The sequence below is a fragment of the Vanrija pseudolonga genome, chromosome 5 (assembly GCF_020906515.1).
Source record: "Vanrija pseudolonga chromosome 5, complete sequence".
Lineage (NCBI taxonomy): Eukaryota > Fungi > Basidiomycota > Tremellomycetes > Trichosporonales > Trichosporonaceae > Vanrija > Vanrija pseudolonga.
This window is the reverse complement of record NC_085853.1, coordinates 963,940-982,153: the sequence shown is the minus strand read 5'-3', so window position 1 is coordinate 982,153 and position 18,214 is coordinate 963,940. Positions and strand designations below refer to the sequence as shown.

At 63.4% G+C, this 18,214-nt stretch overlaps 7 protein-coding genes across 7 annotated transcripts; 3 read left to right on the top strand and 4 right to left on the bottom strand.

Moving 5' to 3' along the window:
• Positions 1 to 292: 292 nt before the first annotated feature.
• On the top strand, positions 293 to 816 carry LOC62_05G007051 (uncharacterized protein; the record flags this gene model as incomplete). Its single annotated transcript, XM_062773577.1, has 3 exons — positions 293 to 332; positions 384 to 639; positions 744 to 816. The coding sequence occupies 3 exons, from the start codon at positions 293 to 295 to the stop codon at positions 814 to 816; spliced, it is 369 nt and encodes a 122-aa protein (XP_062629561.1).
• A 364-nt stretch (positions 817 to 1,180) lies between these two features.
• Positions 1,181 to 2,595, bottom strand: LOC62_05G007050 (uncharacterized protein; the record flags this gene model as incomplete). The annotated part of the gene is made up of 2 exons (XM_062773576.1): positions 1,181 to 1,228; positions 1,264 to 2,595. The coding sequence occupies 2 exons, from the start codon at positions 2,593 to 2,595 to the stop codon at positions 1,205 to 1,207; spliced, it is 1,356 nt and encodes a 451-aa protein (XP_062629560.1). The 3' UTR covers positions 1,181 to 1,204.
• Positions 2,596 to 2,911: 316 nt separating this feature from the next.
• On the bottom strand, positions 2,912 to 5,203 carry LOC62_05G007049 (uncharacterized protein; the record flags this gene model as incomplete). The annotated part of the gene is made up of 1 exon (XM_062773575.1): positions 2,912 to 5,203. The coding sequence occupies one exon, from the start codon at positions 5,201 to 5,203 to the stop codon at positions 2,912 to 2,914; it is 2,292 nt and encodes a 763-aa protein (XP_062629559.1).
• Positions 5,204 to 5,871: 668 nt separating this feature from the next.
• On the bottom strand, positions 5,872 to 9,893 carry SLA1 (Actin cytoskeleton-regulatory complex protein SLA1). Its single transcript, XM_062773574.1, has 7 exons — positions 9,496 to 9,893; positions 9,357 to 9,438; positions 8,887 to 9,309; positions 8,053 to 8,846; positions 7,872 to 8,011; positions 6,414 to 7,835; positions 5,872 to 6,375 (listed from the first exon to the last, which is right to left on the bottom strand). Exons 1-7 carry the CDS (start codon positions 9,609 to 9,611, stop codon positions 5,990 to 5,992), a joined length of 3,363 nt encoding a protein of 1,120 aa, XP_062629558.1. The 5' UTR covers positions 9,612 to 9,893; the 3' UTR covers positions 5,872 to 5,989.
• A 311-nt stretch (positions 9,894 to 10,204) lies between these two features.
• RMD8 (Sporulation protein RMD8) lies at positions 10,205 to 12,715 on the top strand. The gene is made up of 6 exons (XM_062773573.1): positions 10,205 to 10,911; positions 10,951 to 11,802; positions 11,856 to 11,901; positions 11,936 to 12,169; positions 12,216 to 12,340; positions 12,378 to 12,715. Exons 1-6 carry the CDS (start codon positions 10,255 to 10,257, stop codon positions 12,570 to 12,572), a joined length of 2,109 nt encoding a protein of 702 aa, XP_062629557.1. The 5' UTR covers positions 10,205 to 10,254; the 3' UTR covers positions 12,573 to 12,715.
• A 339-nt stretch (positions 12,716 to 13,054) lies between these two features.
• LOC62_05G007046 (uncharacterized protein) lies at positions 13,055 to 14,125 on the top strand. Its single transcript, XM_062773572.1, has 5 exons — positions 13,055 to 13,294; positions 13,429 to 13,541; positions 13,647 to 13,747; positions 13,878 to 13,947; positions 14,000 to 14,125. Exons 1-5 carry the CDS (start codon positions 13,096 to 13,098, stop codon positions 14,024 to 14,026), a joined length of 510 nt encoding a protein of 169 aa, XP_062629556.1. The 5' UTR covers positions 13,055 to 13,095; the 3' UTR covers positions 14,027 to 14,125.
• Positions 14,126 to 14,604: 479 nt separating this feature from the next.
• ALA1 (Alanine--tRNA ligase) lies at positions 14,605 to 18,019 on the bottom strand. The gene is made up of 4 exons (XM_062773571.1): positions 17,616 to 18,019; positions 17,451 to 17,568; positions 17,330 to 17,412; positions 14,605 to 17,291 (listed from the first exon to the last, which is right to left on the bottom strand). Exons 1-4 carry the CDS (start codon positions 17,913 to 17,915, stop codon positions 14,763 to 14,765), a joined length of 3,030 nt encoding a protein of 1,009 aa, XP_062629555.1. The 5' UTR covers positions 17,916 to 18,019; the 3' UTR covers positions 14,605 to 14,762.
• Between the last annotated feature and the right edge of the window lie 195 nt (positions 18,020 to 18,214).

The window sequence follows — 18,214 nt, the reverse complement described above, 5'->3', positions numbered from 1 at the left end:
GTGGCGATGAAGAGTCGAGTGAGTCGCGGTGGACCAGTCCGAGGGGTGCGGGGTGGGCCGGATGGCCGCCAGGGGAAGGAGCGAGGCAGGGAGGGCGTGGCAGGCGATTGCTGCTGCTGCTGTTGCTGCTGCTGCTGCCCATCAAAGGCTAGGATTTTGCGCTGATCAGCTGCTGGTGCTGCAGCAGTTACTGGAGGACGCGTTTTGCTCATAAGCCGACGACGTGTCGAGGTGGTGGTAGTCTGCCCACTTCACCACTCGCTCGACCACACCACCACCACACCACAACATAATGGAGAAGCAGCAGATCCCGGTCCAGCAGGCTCCCCAGGGTGAGTGGCGAGCACCGCGCCGCGCCACAGCCAGCTAACACACCCACGCAGCATGGGACCCCAAGGCGCAGCCCGCCGGCGCCCCCCTCGGGGCGTACGCCCCGCAGCCCGGCGCGCCGGGATACCCGGTCGCTGCCGGCCAGCAGCCCGGGTACGCCGCGCAGCCAGGCATGGTCGTCGTCCAGGCGGGGCCGTACCCCACCGCCACGTTCTGCCCCGTCACGGGCGGCGCGCACGACCCCGACGAGCGCATGGGTCTGATCGGTATCATTATCGGCATCGTCTTCTGCCCTTGCGGTATCATTGCGTGAGTAGTGTGCACAGTGGCGAGGCCACGCGTCAGCGCCACGGTCCCGTCGGCGCCGGCGCGCCGAGCCTGCCTTTCGTGTGGTGCAAACTAACCCCCCCCAGATGTTTCATGGACAAGAAGATCACCTGCAGGAACTGCAAGTTCGTCATCAAGGAGTCGTGGGGTGGCGCGTAAGCGTGTTGTTGTCTTGAGCCACCTCGCCTTCCACCACCAACACCGACTGGACACTCAACCCCCATCCCTCCCTGGGCCACGCTTGGTCCGCCCCCCTCTCTTGCCATTTCTGTACTCGTGTAACCCATGGATTTCTGGTCTTGCCGACGTTGGGTTGGGGGCGGGGGAAGCGACAGCGACGGTAACGATGGGGGCGGACGAGCGGCGACAGTAACAAGAGGGGGACGGGGGACACAGCAACGACGACGACGGTCCGCCACATCGGCGCCACATTGACAGACAACTTATGACAGGTACTCCTAACATGCGACGTTCCAACCACCTCCCCACCCCACGACCCTGCGCTGTGCAGAACCTCGGCTCCCCTACACCACCCCCATGTCGACGGTCACTGGTTCGCCGGACCATGGACCTGTGGTCAGCGGTACCCAACACCCCACGACTCACGTCACCCGGCGCGCTCAACATCTCCACCTCGGCAGAGCTCAACGTCGCCTCCCATTCGGCGCGTGTCTGGAAGATGGCCCAGGCATGCACAATCTCAGAGCAGAGCTCTAGCGTTATTGCCTCGACCGGCTCGGAGCTGGGGTTCTCGTACGGGTCAGGACGGGTCGCTTGCGTGTAGAATGCGTCTGCGATGTCTTCAAGAAAGGCGGTCGCCGGCAGACGGAAGCGCGCCACTTCAAAGTCGACCACGATACACTTGCTATCGAGAGCAAGCCGCTTTGCGATCTGGCTCGTGATGTGGTTCCAGGCGCGGACCTGCCTGATGCCGTTGATAGCCTCGTCGAAGACGAACACTTCCTCCCGGGCAGCCGGCGCCTCGATGCGTGGAACCGTGTTGTAGTAGGGGTACATGACCCCCGCGTACGACCAACGTGGCCTGTCCGGGTCGAAGCCGCCGTACTGCCACATCGGGCGGATGGCCAAGACTGCGAAGCTCGTCCCGCCGAGATGGACGTAGTGCACGACGCGCTCGGTGCGCTCCCCGAACGTGACGGTGCCGATCGCCCTAGCGGTGTCTTCACGGTAGACGAGCGTGTGGGCAAAGTCGACGTGCACGAGTGGGCAGCACCGGCGCGAGTCGCGATGCACACGAACGACGTCGGCGTGGACGTGTCGCCGGACCACGTCGAGCGCGGCAGGCACGAGCTGGAAGATGTCGACGCGGCGCGTGTGGGCGGCGAGCTGCGGTCCGGCGGGCTGCGGCGCGGCGGGCAGCACGGGCTTGGTCTCTGGCTCGTCGCTGGTGTCGCTCGTGTCGCCGGCGTCGTCGGAGAACGCGACCGCCGCGTCGCGTGAACAGCAAGCGAGCAGGCGTGAGCGACGACGGGGCGGGGTCGCCCAGATGTTGGCAGTCATGGGCAGCACTGGAGGCGGGACCAGCTCGGGGACGAAGCACGGCAGCGGGTCGCCGTTGCGCGACCTCAGCACGGACGGGAGCGAGTCGCCACCGGGGTCGGTGCTGTCGGCGGCGGCGCAGCCGATCACGACGTGCGCAAAGAGGACGGGGTTGATGGCGTCCTTCACCTCTGTACACGTCGCGCGCAGGGCCAGCAGCGTGGCGTGTGACGCCGAGGCGACGATCGCGTCGAGGACGTGCGGGAGGCACAGCAGGTCGAGGGTGGGGTCGGGGCGCGGCGGCGTGTTCGACGGCGAGTCGGCGTCCAGTGCTGGCGGGACGCTTTGCAGAGCGATCGCTGGGACGGGGGTCGGCGTGCGCGCTGCGCGGTGTGTGTGTGCCCTCCTCACAAAGGGGCGGCTCAGGCAGGCGCCCATTGTGCCAACGGTGACGAGACAAGAGTAGAGTGAACAAACAACTTGGGGTGAGATGAGGTGAGTTGAGACTAGACTCTTGTCTTTCAGGGCCACAGAACACAGCACGACCAAGACAGCTCCCCCAGGTCTCCTCTCCGCTCAGCATTCAGTACCATGCGCAAGGATATGTAGTACAACGTGTTGATCCATCCGATTGATTCCATGCAATTCTTGCTGCGTGTGAGTGTTGCGTGTTACTCGCGATTAAGTTGTAGTATAGCGGTCGTTCGTAGGCTCGTTAGGCCGGGGCGTATAAGATGGAGATTGATAACTGGGGTTAGCCGACCACCGTGGGCATGGCGGCTGCAGTTGCGGTTGCGGTTGCGGTGACGGTGACGGTGACCGTCGCGGTGAACGTTGGCGCGGCGAGCACTCTTGCGTCCCACCCGTTCTCGATGCGATAGAAGAGCCACGCCAAGGTGACGAGGAGCATGAAGCCGACCTTCCAGCCGACCTTGCGCGCAATCTTCTCCCAGTCCCACGTGCGACCGTAAACGAACGCCTCCCAGCCCGACAGGTGGGCTGGGGGCGCGGGCGGAGGCACGGGCGGTGGCGAGACGCGGCGGAACGGGCCAGGCGTGATGTCGCCGGGCGTGTTGATGCTTGGGCCAAAGCTGCCAAAGCTGCCACGCGAGACCGTCTCGTCGACAATGACGTTGGAAGTGACCCACATCTGGATCGTGCGGCTCACCGCCGTCGTTACGCCGATGACGACCCACGCGAGGAGTGGGCGCTTGGGCCCGAGCACCCACAGCGTCGTGTACGTCGCCGGCCAGCAGAGGCACTGGAGCGAGATGAGGCGCGTCATGGTCGACGCGGGCGAGTAGTACGAGCGCCAGCGGTACGACAGACCCGTGGCAAGCGAGAAGCAGAAGTGCGCCGTGAGCAAGGCCCAGAGGATGGCGAGCGTCATGTCGCCCCGGTTCACTGGGCGCTCGATGCCCTCGTACGGATGTGTGCCGGCGACGAGGCGGTCCAGCGCCTCGCGCGAGAAGTCGACGCCCCACGGCCAGACGTCGTGCCACAGCGAGCCTGTCACGAGCGCGTGCCCGAGCACGCTGATGCCCCAGAGGGCAGGTACGACGGCGAGGAGGCGGAATGACACAAACGTCGAGCGGCGCAGCCGTGCTTCAATACTCGCCGCCTTGAGGTCGATGCTCGAGCGGCGTGGCTGCTCATCGGCACTGTTTCCGGGGTCGAGGAGCAGGCCCAGCGCCGCGGCGCGCGCGATATCGTCCGCGCCGGGCCGCATCCGCCGTCTGTACTTTGGCGAGAAGGATATCGATCCGCTCGACGGCGAGTCGTTGCTCCCAAAGTCGTCGTCGGCGTCCTCGCTCCCAGTCATGCCGCCGACAGGGGAGCGGATCGAGCTGCCGGGCGACATGTCGTCTGAGCTGTCACTGCGCGGGTCGGAACGCGGCGACGAGCTAGCCGTAATCGGTGTCAGGTGCGGGATGCTGATTGTGCTCGCGCGCGGCGACACGTGCCGGAGCCCGAGCGCGCCGAGCGGCTGCGACGACGAAGCGTACGCCGAGCCGTTCGAGTAGCTCGGGTTGAGCGCGAGCGGGCGTGTTGGCGGCGGCGTCTTGCGCCCGTGCGACTTGCGCCTCACGAACCCTGCGGCACTGCCGGCGCTTACGATCGCCGCGGCCTCTCTGGCCTCGCGGGCGCGTCGGTCTTCCAGCTGGTGCCGACGCACGCCGTCGGCCCAGCCCTCGACCTCACGCCGCGAGCGGAGCGCGCTCAGGTCGGGCTGGGATCTCGAGTGCTGGTGGCGGACTCGGCCCGGGACAAACGTCGAGTCCGAGTCGACTTCCGTCTCGGTCTCAGATCCGCTCGAGATCGACGAGCGCGGTGACGAGCGCGAACGCGAGCGGCCGTGCACCCTTGCCGTCGGCTGTGGAACCGTTGCGCCGCGGTGTGGCATTGGCGGCACCGGGCCATTGCCGGGGAAGGCGCCCATCGGGTACTGCCGGTTAGGGGGCGACGTGCGCGATGAGCCAGCTGCTGCTGCTGGGATGGGCTGCATCAGCAGCTCTGGCGACTGGCGGAGAGCAAGCATTGCGAGCTCTGGCGAGAGGCGGACACGTGCGGCTTGGGCCTGCGCCTGCGCTTCCGCGGAGGGGTAGTGTTGTGGTTGTTGGAGGAGGGCGCCGGCACGTTGGTGCGGTGAGGTTCGGGAGGCGGCGAGGGCGCCAGGCGCAGGCGCGGGCGAGTGCGAGCCGCCGCCGCCGCCGGCGTTGGCCATGGGGTCTGCGCGTCCAAGGTCGATGGGTGTGATGGTGCTCAGCGGTGCGAGGTCGACACGGGGCCGGGCCATGGGGCTCGTCGGCGCCGACTTGGACAGGTTGCGCGCCGGCTTGGACGCCGCGGCGAGCTGGATCGAAAGCTGCGCCAGCCCGTTTGGCGGGAGGGTGATGTGGGTCGGTCGCGCATGGCTGTCACCGTTGCGCTGTTGCTGCTGTTGCTGTTGTTGCTGCTGGGCGTACTGGTGGCGATTAAGGCTCGGCACAGGTGCAGGTGCAGCTGGCGCGGCAGCCGGTGCGGCGCTGCCCTGTGCTGCCGACATGTGGCCGCTTGCTGCTGCTGCTGGTGCTGTTGTTGTTGTGGGCGATGGGTGGTGTTACGGCGGCGGAGGGGTGGTGGGTGTGTGAAGGGATGGGCACCGCACAGAGATCTAGGCCGCTGTCGTCATGCTTGCGGAAACAGGAGTGCGATGGAACCCGCCGGAGAGAGAGGTTGGGCGTTGTACGACGACCACGACGACGACCGAGGCGGCGGCGGGGGCAGCGGCAGTGGTGACACCTGGTCCGGGGCCCGTCTGCGGTGCGGGGCGGAGGAGAGGGGAGAAAAGCTGCCGGGGAAGAGAGGGGTTGCCAGCAGACTAGGTGCTTGTTGTGTTGTCAAGGGGGGTGGTAAGGGAGGACCTGGAAGCTGCTCGGATGTTGATAGGCTCGTATTGATGGTGGTCGACGACGATGAGCAGCCAGGACGGACAGGCACCAGCTGTGGGTGGGAAGCAAGTCGAGGGCAGACAGGCAGGACTTGGCGAAGTCGGAGTGGGTGATGGATGTGAAGAAGCAGGCAGCGCAGCCACCAGCCAGCCAGTAACATTTCATTTGATAGGTGCCTGGCTGCCTGACTGGTTCAGCTGCCTGGCTGGCGCTCTCGTACCCGCCCCGCGCCTTTTCCGCGACAAGACAACCCCGTCACTGCCCACTCGACACTATACACATACTCATTCACCATGCATTGAAATCACCTCACAACGTCAAAACAAAATGGAATCCAGCAATGGCGAAACTCGCCTCCATAAAGGTGAAAACCTGCCACCTCTCTTACCCCCCCCCCCCGCTCACCTGTACTGGCCGTACGGGTTGGGAGGCATGTAGCCCATCTGCGGGTTGTAGCCCGTCATCTGGGGCATCATTCCTGGCATACCCGTCGCCTGCATCTGCATTGGCATGCCAGTCGCCTGCGGGTATAGGCCCTGAGGGCCGCCATTGTAGCCCGTTGTCAGAGGACGCAGTGCGTCATACTTCTGAGCAGGCTGTGGGTTCTGCTCCTCCGTCTTTGTAAAGTCGGTGCGCTTCATAGCGCTGAAAATGTTGGAAGGCGCAAACTTGTCGCCGCTGGGAGCACCAGTCGCCTGGGGCACGACAGGCGCAGGCGGCGCCATGTTGGCAACGGCGTTGAACGTCGACTGCTGAGGCTGCTGGTAGCCAGGGAAGCCAGTGTATGCTGAGATGTCAGTGGCTGTATGGCTGGGTTGCACGTACCTGGCTGCAAGGTCTGCTGCTGGATACCATAGTTAGGCGAATATCCGCCAGGTGAGAGGACCTGCGGGGAAGGAAGGTAGCCAGTGGCCTGGGGCGCGATACCAAACTGAGGCTGCTGCCCAGTAGGGTGAGTAGGCACAAACATGCCAGTCATTGCAGGCTGCAGGGGGTTCAAGAGCCCCTGGTTGGCCGGCACAGGCGCGAGCGGGCCGCGTGGAGCGTTCGGGTCGGGCTGGGGCGGCGCCTGGATTTGTGGCGGCGCCTGCTGCTGCTGCTGCTGCTGTTGCTGCTGAATCTGCGACATGGGCGTCGAGGTGTTGGTCGCTCCGAGGCCGTAGCTCGAGACCAGAGGAGCGGTGTTCGAGCGCTGGGCCTGGGGAGGAGCCCCAGTCGCGGCCGGCCGCAGAGCGTTGATCTGCGCGAGAAGGGCGTCCGTGCCACCGTTGGCAGAGGTCGGCGATGTGGCCGTGGTGGGCGCGGGCGAGCGGCCGCGTCCAGGCGACGAGGGCTTGGCCGCAGGCTTGATGGTCCAGGCGTCGTCGTCAAAGCCCTGGTTGATCAGATTGCCGTCAGACGTCGCCGCACGCTTGGGCTCGGGGGGAGGCGAGATGGTGACGGGAGGAGGGGCAGGCGGCGTGGCAGCCCGGGTGGGCTCAATGGGAGTGAGCGAAACCTTGGCCAGCTGGTCCGAAGCAGTGGAAAGGTCGACGGGCGAAGTGACAGTGTTCTTCCGCTCTGGCCTGCCGCGGCGGTGGTTGGCAAGCTTGCCATCAGGCCCAGTAAAGAGGCTTGGAGGCGCGGCTGGTGCCGGGCCCTTGGCGCCGCCGTTCTCGTGCTCCTGAAGACGGCGGGCATAGTCTTCGTCCTGGTTGATCTGCGACTCTTGCTCGGGTGTCTTCTTGGCGAACTTGGCCTTGATGACGCGGTTGACGCGGATTACATCGCCCTCACGGAGGCCAAGCGACCGCATGGTGCTAGGCTCCAGGTCCGGGAGAATGCTCTCGTCCATGCGGTCGCGCTCAAAGTTGGCAGCATACCGAGTGCAGTCGTCCATGTCGCAGCCGGCCTCGAGGAAGAAGGCGAACCAGTCGAAGCGGGGCTTGCGAGGCACGTCACGCAGAGCAGGCGATGAGCGGCCTTGTCGGTCCGCGTTGACCTGCTGAGACGGCCTGCGAGGCTGCTTGCCGAGCGGCTGGTCATCGTCATCCATTGTGCGTTGTCTCTCCTTCTCGGCCTTGCGCTGAAGGTGACGCTTGACCATGTTGGCATCGTCAAGCGACATCTTGTCGAGCGGAACTTCGATGATGACACCGTTCGTCTTGTGCAGGCGCAGCTTGTTGCCGCTCATGCCCAAGAACTCGGCCTCTACCTTGAACTGGCCAGAGCGATCGCTCCACACGCGGGTTCTGTTAGGGTTGGGCTCTGGAGGGTCAGCGGTGCTTTCGGATGTACACTCACTAGGTCGGTTGTTCTCCTGGGGACGCTCAGGTGCCGACTTGCCGCGCGCACTGGGGAGGTTGCGCGCTGCACTCTCCACATCCTGGGCTGTAGGCCGCTTGCTGACCTTGGGAGGCTCCTGACCACGGGCTGCCTCACGCCTGCCTTGTCAGCGCGCCCCCTGTCAGGTCTCGAGACTCACCTCTTGGCAGCCTCATACTCGCGCTGCTGGCGCGAGTCGGCCTCATCCTTCTGGCGGCGGCGCTCCTGCTTGGCACGCTCCTCGGCCTCAACCTGCTCGGCGAGCTCGCGGTCGGCCTCCTCCTGAGCGGCACGCTCCCTAGCCGCCTGCTCGATGGCACGTCGTTCTTCGGCCTTGCGGGCCGCCTCCTCCCGGCGGGTGGCCTCGGCAGCGGCGGCTGCGGTTGCAGCAGCGGCAGCCTCCTCCTCGTGACGCCGCCTCTCGGCAGCACCGTCATCGTGGGCGGCTCCGTTGGCGCCGCCCTCGGAGACCTCGACATACTGCGCAGGCACGACACCTTCCTGGCCGTGCGCATTGCGGACACGCCACCACTCGGCGTTCTCCTTCTCCAAGATGGTGAGGCTTTCGCCCTCGTTGACCGAGAGCTCGTCCTCATCTCCGGCCTCAAAGTCGTAGAGCACGACGCAGGCTTCGACAGTGGCATGAGTGTCCACAACGGGGCTCTCGGGCGTCGGTTCTGCCCAGCGGACCGTCTTGGGCTCGTGAACCGGAGGCGTCGTCTCCTCCTCGGAAGAGTAGCCGCCCTGGGCGGCCTCGTCCTGGAGGATCTGGAGCACCTCACCGGCAGCTGTCTTGCTCTGCTCGAGCTTACTGACGATGGCCGCCGATACGCTCGAACTGCCAGTGTGGAACTGGAGGGGTGTGGCCGTGCTCGAGAGGGTAAGAACGAGAACCTTGGACGAAGGCTGCTCGACCTTGACGAGGTCGGTGATCGGGTGGATCTTGACAGGAGACTGGTGCCGTCAGATGCTACGCCCACTCGCATTCACCCACCTTGTCCAGCTCGGATGCAAAGAAGATGGAGCCGTTGCCAACACCCAGCGAGCCCTTCTTCTTCTTCTTGCCGTCCAGCTCTGACAGAGACCAAGTCTCCACCTTGTCCTGCTTCTGCAGCTCACGCTGGCGAGCAGCCACTGCGCGCTTGCGCTCCGCTTCTTCCTCCTCTGCACGCTGCGCCTCAATATTAGCTGCCGACTCGGCACCAACGGCCACTCCAACCTCGTCCGCGTGGTCAAGCTCTTCGCAATAAGTGCGGGGCACAAAGCCCAGCTTGTCTTCAGTGCCGCTGATTCGCACAAGCAGCCACTGGTCTTCGACGGCGAAGACCTCTAGAGGTTGGTCTTCATCAATCGTCAGCTCCTCTGGCGATGTCGACTCGTAGGCATAGAGCGCCCGTGTTTCGTTGAGCGGAGGCAGCTGGGGGGCGTGAGCGGGGAGCTTGCGGGTGCACTGGCGCAACGCACCTCCTCGACAAAGGTGGCAGGGATGAGGCCGATGGGGCCCTCGGCGCCGCCTTCTTCATCCTTGACCTTGGCCTTCCACCAGCTGGGGAGTCGTCAGCTCGTGGATCGTCCGATGGAGCGCGCCGAGAAGGAGACTTACTCGCTGTCCTCCTTCTCGATCAGATAGAGCACCTGGTCCTCCTTGAACGAGAGCTCGTCCTCTGGGTCCTGGGCATCATAGTCGTAGAGCGCCTTGACTACACCGACGTAGGCCATGGCGCCGGGAGTGTCGATGAGAGAGGTGCTGAGAAAGAGTTGTGGTGGTTGTGGTTAATGTGGTGTGGTTGAAAGTGAGATGTCGTTTGTTGGTGGTCCGCGCGGCGGCGTCTGGGGGAAGAAGCCACGAGCTGCGGGAGGGGGGGAGGGGGGGTGTCGTTAAGAAGAAGAAGGCAAACGAGATGTTCTCTTGACGTGTCGTCGTCTAGTTGAGTTGTCAAAGGGCGATGGGGACGTGTGAGGCGGTGATGATGCTGATTGCCTGATCCGATGGGATCGTGGGGGAGGAGTGCTGGTGGTGGATGTGCGTCAGGCGGCAGTGACCAGTCATCTACGGCGCGCGCCTGGCACAACGACGACCGCTGCTGTCACGGCGCTGCACCCACTTGGTCGTTCAACGACGACGACACCGCCCAGGGTCAAACGCACCCAGGGGGTGGCATCCAGCGGTGACCGTCACAGTGGTGGGGTAAGTGAGGGTAGTATTTAATGTGGCACCCATTGTCAATGACGCCCCGCGAGCCAAGCCTTCCTTTCCCCTTGGTGCTTGTTGCAGCAACCAACGACTTAATCGCGACCTTGCTCCTCCTCACCTTCCTCGTCTTCCTCACCTTCCTTCCTCATCCCCCCCTCACCACCAATAATGTCGAGGCCAAATCAAGGCCAGTCTCGCCCTCTCGGCGCTACAAAACCAAAATCCACGGCACTCTCAAATGCCGTGCCATCAAACGCAGCAAGACGCAGCGCCGGCACTGTCCCAGGTCTGGCCCGCGCAGCATCAACTCTGCGCCAGCTCGGCTCGTCGCCGGGCCAGCACAGCTCATCGCTCGCGTCCATCCCGGCGCACCTCCGCAACCTCTCGGCGCCAAAGATACCCTCACCGCTCGGCAAGGGCACGCCCGCACGCAACATCAAGCTCAGCCTTCCGGCGCGTACTTCAAAGACGACGGAGAAGCACGTTTTCCTCCCCGAAGACCCGCAACTTGCGCCCCTGCCCCGTACCGCAAGTGATATCAACCTTGCACTTGCACGCTCGGGAAGACCTCGCAGTTACTCTGCTGGCTCTGGCGGCCCGCCGTCGTCGAGCCACCGCGCATCGCAGAGCTACACTACGCCCCTTGGCCAGGACGAACGCTCCGACGCGGAGAAGATGACAAAACGAGAGCGCGAGGAGAACAGCCTGCCCCGCTTGACGGCTTACAGCACTGCCGATGGCTACCGTCTTCGCTTGCTGCAGGCTTTCTTGAAGCGCGAGCATGGTGTTGGCGTCGTGCGCGTGTTTGATGACTGCATCTACGCTGTGGGTTGAAATCCGATTCGCTGTATTAATACCTCACAGGTGTACAACCTTCCTTTGCTTCCTGGCTACGGCGCGACAACTCGGATTCGTTCATCGCCTGCTGTCAAGTCCCCGGGCGGCGTGTCGCTGCTTGAGCGCATGACGCAGGCCGAGGATCTGGGCTACAACGACGAGTACTTCCCCGTCCAAGATGAGGACGCGGCCGATGGAGAAGACTACCGCGCCCCGCACGACCCTTCGGAGTACATTCTGAGCTCGTCTCCACCTAACCAGTCTCAAATCCTGGAGCCGGGAATGGAGGACACGCTCGAGAGGGCTGAAGAGCACGTGAATAACGAGGACCACCCGAACCACCCGGAGGATCACGACGGCCCGATCATTGTCGACCACGGTGATGGTCCTCACTTTGACCGCGAGGGCCCTCAGCTGCTCGAACAGCAAGAAGAATTGGAGGAGGAGCATCGCGAGCGGGAGGAAGAGAGCGAGCGCCGCCTTCTCCATAGCGAGTCAGAGCCGCATCACACTCGCCACGTCCACGTGCCCGGTACGCACATGTCAAGCACCCACCCCGGCTACCTGGAACACGTGCCCTCATCGGCGCTGACACCGTCAGAACTGGAGGACCCGCCTGCTGGCCATGTGGACTATGCTCCGCAGCAGGCGGTTTCGCGTTCGCAGCGGAAGCGATACCCCTCACCCCCGAGACGCAGACGCAAGTCGTACTCGTCGCAGAATGTCGCCGAGGCCGTGTTCTTCAGCTACGGTGTGAGCGTCTTCTTTGGCTTCACGGCCGGCGAGGAGCGGACCATCATGTCGGACTGCGAGGCCGCGGGAGCGTGGCAGCATGGTCTGGCCGAGGACGACTGGGAGGTGGAGGAGTTTCACTTCGTCGTGAGTCGCGTGGCGCTGTGGTGTTGAGTGAGCTTTGGTTACTGATGCCACAGTACGACCGCGATGCCGAGTCTCCGCGCATCTACAACGACATGTTTAGTGAGTGGATGTTGTGTGTTTGCTCTAACCCCAGCCTTCAAATCTCGCTCGCACCTGTTCAAGCTGTCGCTCGCGCATGCCATCGCCCAGTCGACCAAGCTGTCGGTGTACGAGTCGGTGATGCAGGAGTCTCTGGCCCTCACATCTTCGTTCCCGAAGGAGCTGGCTGTGACGGGCCACCTGCAGATGAACCGCATCGACGCGTTGAAGATGACTGGGAGACTGTTCCGTCTGCGCATGGACGTCAACTTGATTGGCGGTATTCTGGGTAAGCTCACGCGTTCGATCTCGGAGCTTTCAACTGACAATCCCAGACACTCCCGAGCTTTTCTGGTCCGAGGCATCCCTCTACCCGCTGTACGAGGCGATTAACCAGTACCTTGAGATTGGCCCGCGCGTGCAGGTGCTCAACGACAGGCTGAGTGTTGTCGGCGACTTGGTGCGTACAGAGACAGGGGGCACTCGCTGACATTTAGCTCGAAATCATCCACGAGTACATTGACCAGCGCGCCGTGCACCGAATCACCTGGATCATCATCTGGCTGATTCTGATCGCGTGTATTGTGCAAGTCGGCGAGGTTGTGGCACGGTTGGTCTTCCACGGCATTGAGGCGAGCGCGGTCAAGTCGTTGTTCGTGGTGCGCGGTGTGCGTGCGGCGCTGGGCAAGTAGGCCGAGGTACGCGGAGCGGAACGTAGGCCGAGCCCGTAGTGCGCGACACTGGCGTGTGGCTGGCACAAGGCTTACGACTAGGGCGTGTGGCCCTGCTGCTCTATTCTAGACATTCATGTTGTATGCAGTTTCGGTGATTGCAGTCGACGCCACAGTCGTGTGCAGCAGCAAGTGCGACGGCGGCGACGGCGGCAACGGCGGCACCAGCAGTGACATCAACAGCATCATGCATCATGATGCGATCGGACGAGTGCATGTGGCACGGTGGTGGTGAAGGGGAGGCACGGCCGCCGCCGCCCCACTGACGTCAATGGTGCGCGCGCCGAGGCGGAAACCGAGTGGTGTGGTGTGTGGCGTGTGGTGGGCGAGGCGGGGGGCGGACCCTGCAAAAATCCCCTTGGCACGGGACGGAGTTGTTGACCAAGGATCAAGTATAAAAGTGGCCACCTGACGACCGCCGTGTGTCGCCTCTTTGCTTTCTCCTCTCTCTGACAACTCTGACCCCCAACCCCAACCCAGCACCATGAACGAGCGCGCCATCCGCATCACGCACACGATCCTCTTCATCCTGCTCTTCATCATCGGCATCGTGTGTGTCGGTGTGAGCGGGTATCTTGTTGGCGACTACAACAAGCACGGCTACCCCAAGATCCACCGCGCGGCGTTCCGCGACCGCCTGAGGATCACGCTGACGGCTAGTATCTGGACGGTGGTGTGGACGCGTGAGTGTGTCGCAGCGTCGGCCGCGGCGTGGTGTGGCTCGCTCGACCCCCTCGTCCTCTGCGATGAGATGGGCCAGCCAGCCACCCGGCCCCGCCCAGCCAACGATGTACGGCTCGCTGACCCCCGCTCCCAGTCATCCTCGGCATCGGCTTCCAAGTCGCGGGCCACAAGCCGACCTTCGGCATCCTGGTGCACCTGATCCCCATCGCGATCGGGTTTATCCTCTTCATCATTGGCGCTGGTTCGGTAAGTGGGCCTGCCGCGTTCGTCGCGTTTAGCGGCGCGGTCACTCAAACTCGCGCCTTGCGGGCGCGTGCTCGCGCGCTCCGCGCACTCGCTAACACCCCACAGCTCACCGGCCTCCTCCAGGGCATCGACTGCGGCAAGGTCGGCGCCGACGTGCCCCGCTGCGATCTGAACAAGAGCGCCATGGGCGTCGCGTGGGCCGAGACGTGAGTTGCGAGCTCGCGAGGCCGCCGCAGGCGGCCGAGCTAGACGTGGCGACGAGCACGGCTGGGTGGGAGACGCGAACCGCTCCGCTCCTCGCCGCTACGCGACCTCGACACCGCTGACACCCCCCAGCATCGTCCTCTTCGTGACCCTCATCTTCATCATCGCGATCGCGTTCAAGGCGCGCGCGTGGGGCGGCGTGGTGAGTGGCGCTGGGGCGCGGCGGCATGAGGCCCATCTGACACACGACGCAGCACCGCAACTCGCTCTACGTCGACTAGGCTGCCTAGCCCGTGGCGTAGCCCACGCACCCACACTCGGCCTGACTCTTCGGCAAAACAGTACATAGTATAATTCGTTGATGCCATGATGTGCGGCGACTACGGGGTCTGGGAGAAGCTGCTGATCACGGCTGCTGATCGACAGACGGGGGCGGCGGCACTGATCGTCGCATCGCGCTTCGTCCCACTGTCCGTGCTTACTTATTGAGGCACAGCTCGGCCATGTTGTTTGTGCTTGCTTGTGCTTCTTCGCTGTCCCCTGCCATGCCACACCGCGCGCCTCGCTTACGCCTCTGCCCCCTTAGCTTCCTGGACCTGGCTGCTCACCTCCGATGGAAGTGGCCCCCTCTGCTTTTCTCTCCACGACGCGACCGTTCACTCACTTGTGACCCCTTCACTAATCTCCGACGTCCTCACCTGCCTGCCCGTCGTGCTCGTCGCATAGCAAACCCATTCGTACATCCTCCGAGGCACGTCTGGCAGCGGGCACGCCGGACCTCACTCTTCCCTCCGCCCCCCCTCGCCCCGACCCAACTCCCCGACACTGGCCCCATGCACCACTGTCCTGGAATGCGGCTTTTTCTCCTGGAACGCACACTCACATACTGCATGCCAATGTCATATCTATCTCGACCTCTCGGCCAGGCGCCGTCGGCCCTGCCCTCTGCGCGCGGGCTGGCCCTCCCTCGCCTTCGCCCTGGCCCTGCGACATCCAAACCCTACTCATGCAAAACGCTTAAGCCTCGACCTTGTCCTTGTACACCTTCAACGCAGTGGCAATGGCCTCGTTGACCTTGTCCGTGTTGGAGCCCACACCAGTCGCGCTCTCGTCCTTTCCGCCGCCCTTGCCGCCGATCACCTGAGAGACATCGGCGAGCCACTGCTTCGCGTTCAGCACCTTGCGGTCAAGCACCTCCTTGGGGAGGTAGTTGACGTGGGCGACCTTGCCGGTCTCGGGGTCGGTGCTGAAGACGTAGACAGCCTTGCCGAGAGCCTTGCCGGTCGTGGCGCCAGCAGCAAGAGTCTTCGAGTTGCCTCCGACGTTGAACTCGCCAGCAAAGACGTTGGCGTTGGGGTTCTTCTCAAAGAACTCCTTGATGCCGTCCGTGACAATCTTCTGGTCAGCCGCAGACTGCGCCTTGAGGGCAGCGGCGACCTCGGCAGTGATCTTGTTGAAGCGCTCGTTGAGCTTGTGCTTGGTGAGGAGCGAGATGCCGCTCTTGCCGAGCTCTCCAGGGAAGGGCTTCAGGGCGGCCTCCTTCTCCTTGCCCTCGAGGCCGGCAATGCGCTCGAGCTTCTTCTCAAACTCGGCACCCTTGCGCTGCACCTCGTAGGCGTGCTGGCCGGTAACGGCAACGATACGGCGGATGCCCTTGGCGATAGACGACTCCTCAATGATGACCAGCTCCTTGATCTCGTCCGTCTTCTGCACGTGAGTGCCACCGCAGAACTCGATCGAGGTCGAGGCCCACTTGTTGTTCTCAATGTCCTTCTCAATGTCCTCGAGGGGGTAGAGGAGGGAGACGACGCGAACGGGGTCGGGGTAGCGCTCGCCGAAGACGGCGCGGAGGCCGGGAATCTTCATGGCGGTGCTGAGAGGGAGCTCCTTCGAGTAGACGGGCGCGGCCTTCTTGATCCACTGGTTCGAGATGTCCTCAACCTTGGTGAGCTCCGCAGGTGGGATGGACTTGTTGTACGAGAAGTCGAAACGGAGACGGTTCTCCGCAACAAGGGATCCCTTCTGGTCGATGCTGTCACCGAGGACCTCACGGAGCGCGTAGTTGAGGATGTGGGTGCCGGTGTGGTTGTTGCGGATAGGCCAGCGGCGGAGCTCATCGTACGAGGCAATGACCGAGTCGTCAACCTTGATCTCACCCTCGGCGAGCTGGCCGACGTGGAGCACGTAGCCGTTGAAGACCTGAACGTCCTCGACCTTGAACTCGGCCTGGCCGTCAATGGTGATGGAGCCAGTGTCATACTCCTGACCACCAGACTCGGCGTAGAAGTTGGTCTTGTCGAGGAGAATGCCGAACGACTCGCCAGTAGGGACCTCGGCAGTCGACTTGAGGAACTTGCCCTGGTGGTAGATCGCCTTGACCTTGGCATCAACGTCACCCTTGCCGTACTTGAACGAGTCGTCGGTCTTGGGGACGGCGTCGTTGGCCTCGAGGGCACCGAGGTCGTGAACGTCGAGCTTCACACCGGCGGCGGCGCCCTTCTTGCCGCCAGCCTTCGAAGCCTCGAGCGACTCAAGACGAGCCTTCTCAAAGGCCTCCTGGTCGATCTTGAGGCCGCGCTCGTCGGCCATGATCTCGGTAAGGTCGACGGGGAAACCGTAGGTGTCATACAGACGCCAAGTGTCCTTGCCCTGGAGAGTCTTCTCGGGCGTGGCAAGAGCAGCATCGGCGTACTTGTTGAAGAGGACCTCGCCGCGCTTGAGGGTACGAGCAAACGACTGCTCCTCCTCGTCGAGGATCTCCTTGACCTCGGGAATCTTCTTGGTGAGCTCGGGGAAGATGCCACCGAGGTTCTCGACAACAGTGTCAACAAGCGACGAGAAGAACTGGCCGGTAGGGGCGTTGAGCTTGCTGTTGGCGTAGCGCACACCGCGACGGAGGATACGGCGGAGAACGTAGCCACGGCCGTCCTTGTCGGGAACACCGCCGTCCGAGATGGCGATGGTGAGAGTGCGGATGTGGTCCGCAATGACACGGTAGGCGGTGTCGACCTCTCCGACATCCTCGGCACCAAACTTGCCGGCGTAAGGGCGAGCACCGGTGAGCTCCTCAATCTTCTTGAAGATGGGCGTGAAGACATCGGTGTCGTAGTTGGAGCGAACGTTGTGAAGCACCGAGACAAGGCGCTCAAAGCCCATACCAGTGTCAACGTGCTTGGCGGGAAGCGAGCGGAGGCTGCCGTCGTTCTCGCGGTTGAACTGGATGAACACATTGTTCCAGATCTCAAGGACATCGGGGTCATCGGCGTTCACGAGGGACGCCGCGTTGCGGCCACCGATACGGTCGAAGTGGATCTCCGAGCAAGGACCACAGGGGCCGGTGGCACCCATCTCCCAGAAGTTGTCCTTGGCGTTGCCGGGAAGGATGTGGTCCAGGGGAACGCCAATGTCGGCCCAGATCTGCTTCGCCTCAAGGTCGGGCTCGAGGCCCTGGCTCGCGTCGCCCTCAAAGTAAGTCACGTAGAGGCGGTCCTCGGGGATGCCGTAGACGCGAGTGAGAAGGTCCCAGGCCATGGTAATGGCGCCCTTCTGTTCCCGAGTTAGCGATGCCGACTTTACACACGTACCTTGAAGTAGTTGCCGAACGACCAGTTGCCAAGCATCTCGAAGAACGTGTGGTGGTACGAGTCCTTGCCAACATCGTCCAGGTCTATCGAGTCAGTCTTTGCCCAAGCCCCTCTCGCCTACCATTGTGCTTTCCTCCGGCGCGGATACACTTTTGGGAGTTAACAGCACGGATAAGCTTGGACAGGTCCGACTTGGGGTCGGCAGTGCCGAGGAACAGCGGCTTGTACTGGTTCATGCCCTGCGAAGTGTTAGGAATGCAATTCGAATGAGCCGGCTCATACGCACGGCGTTGGCGAAGAGAAGGGTGTCATCGTCGAAGGGGATGACGCCGGAAGAAGGCCAGAAGGTGTGCTCGAAGCCGTTCTGCTTGACAAAGTACTCGATGAAGGTATCGCGGACCTTGTTGGCCGGCCAGGCCTCGGGTGAGGGCCAGGTAGCCGGGGCGGAGGTGGGAGGGACGGGGGCGGAGTCGGCGGCGGACATTCTGATGGCGGTGGAGATGAGGGTACGATGAAAGGAAGATTGTGCGCGCAAAGGCAGCAGAGAAGATGTCGTCAGGGGACGAAGATTTCGGGCAAGGAGCATTCAACCCTCCTGGGGGCTACCACTGTTCTGGGTGTGAAAGGAGGGAGAAGGAGGAAGTGTTGTGGTGGCGAGAACGACGAGCAACGAGGTTGACTTGACCCGGTTGGAGGCAGGAGCGGCGCGAGGAAGGGGAGCGGTTGGGTCGAGCGAGTAGAAAGCGCGAGTCGGTGTCATAAAGTCACGTGACTCTATGTGGCCCGGTTGTAGGAGCGCGCGCCTGCGCCGTTACGACGACCACCTGGATGGAGTGAGTTGTTGGAAAGCGACAGTGGCCGACGACAAACCGTAGCGCTTTAAAG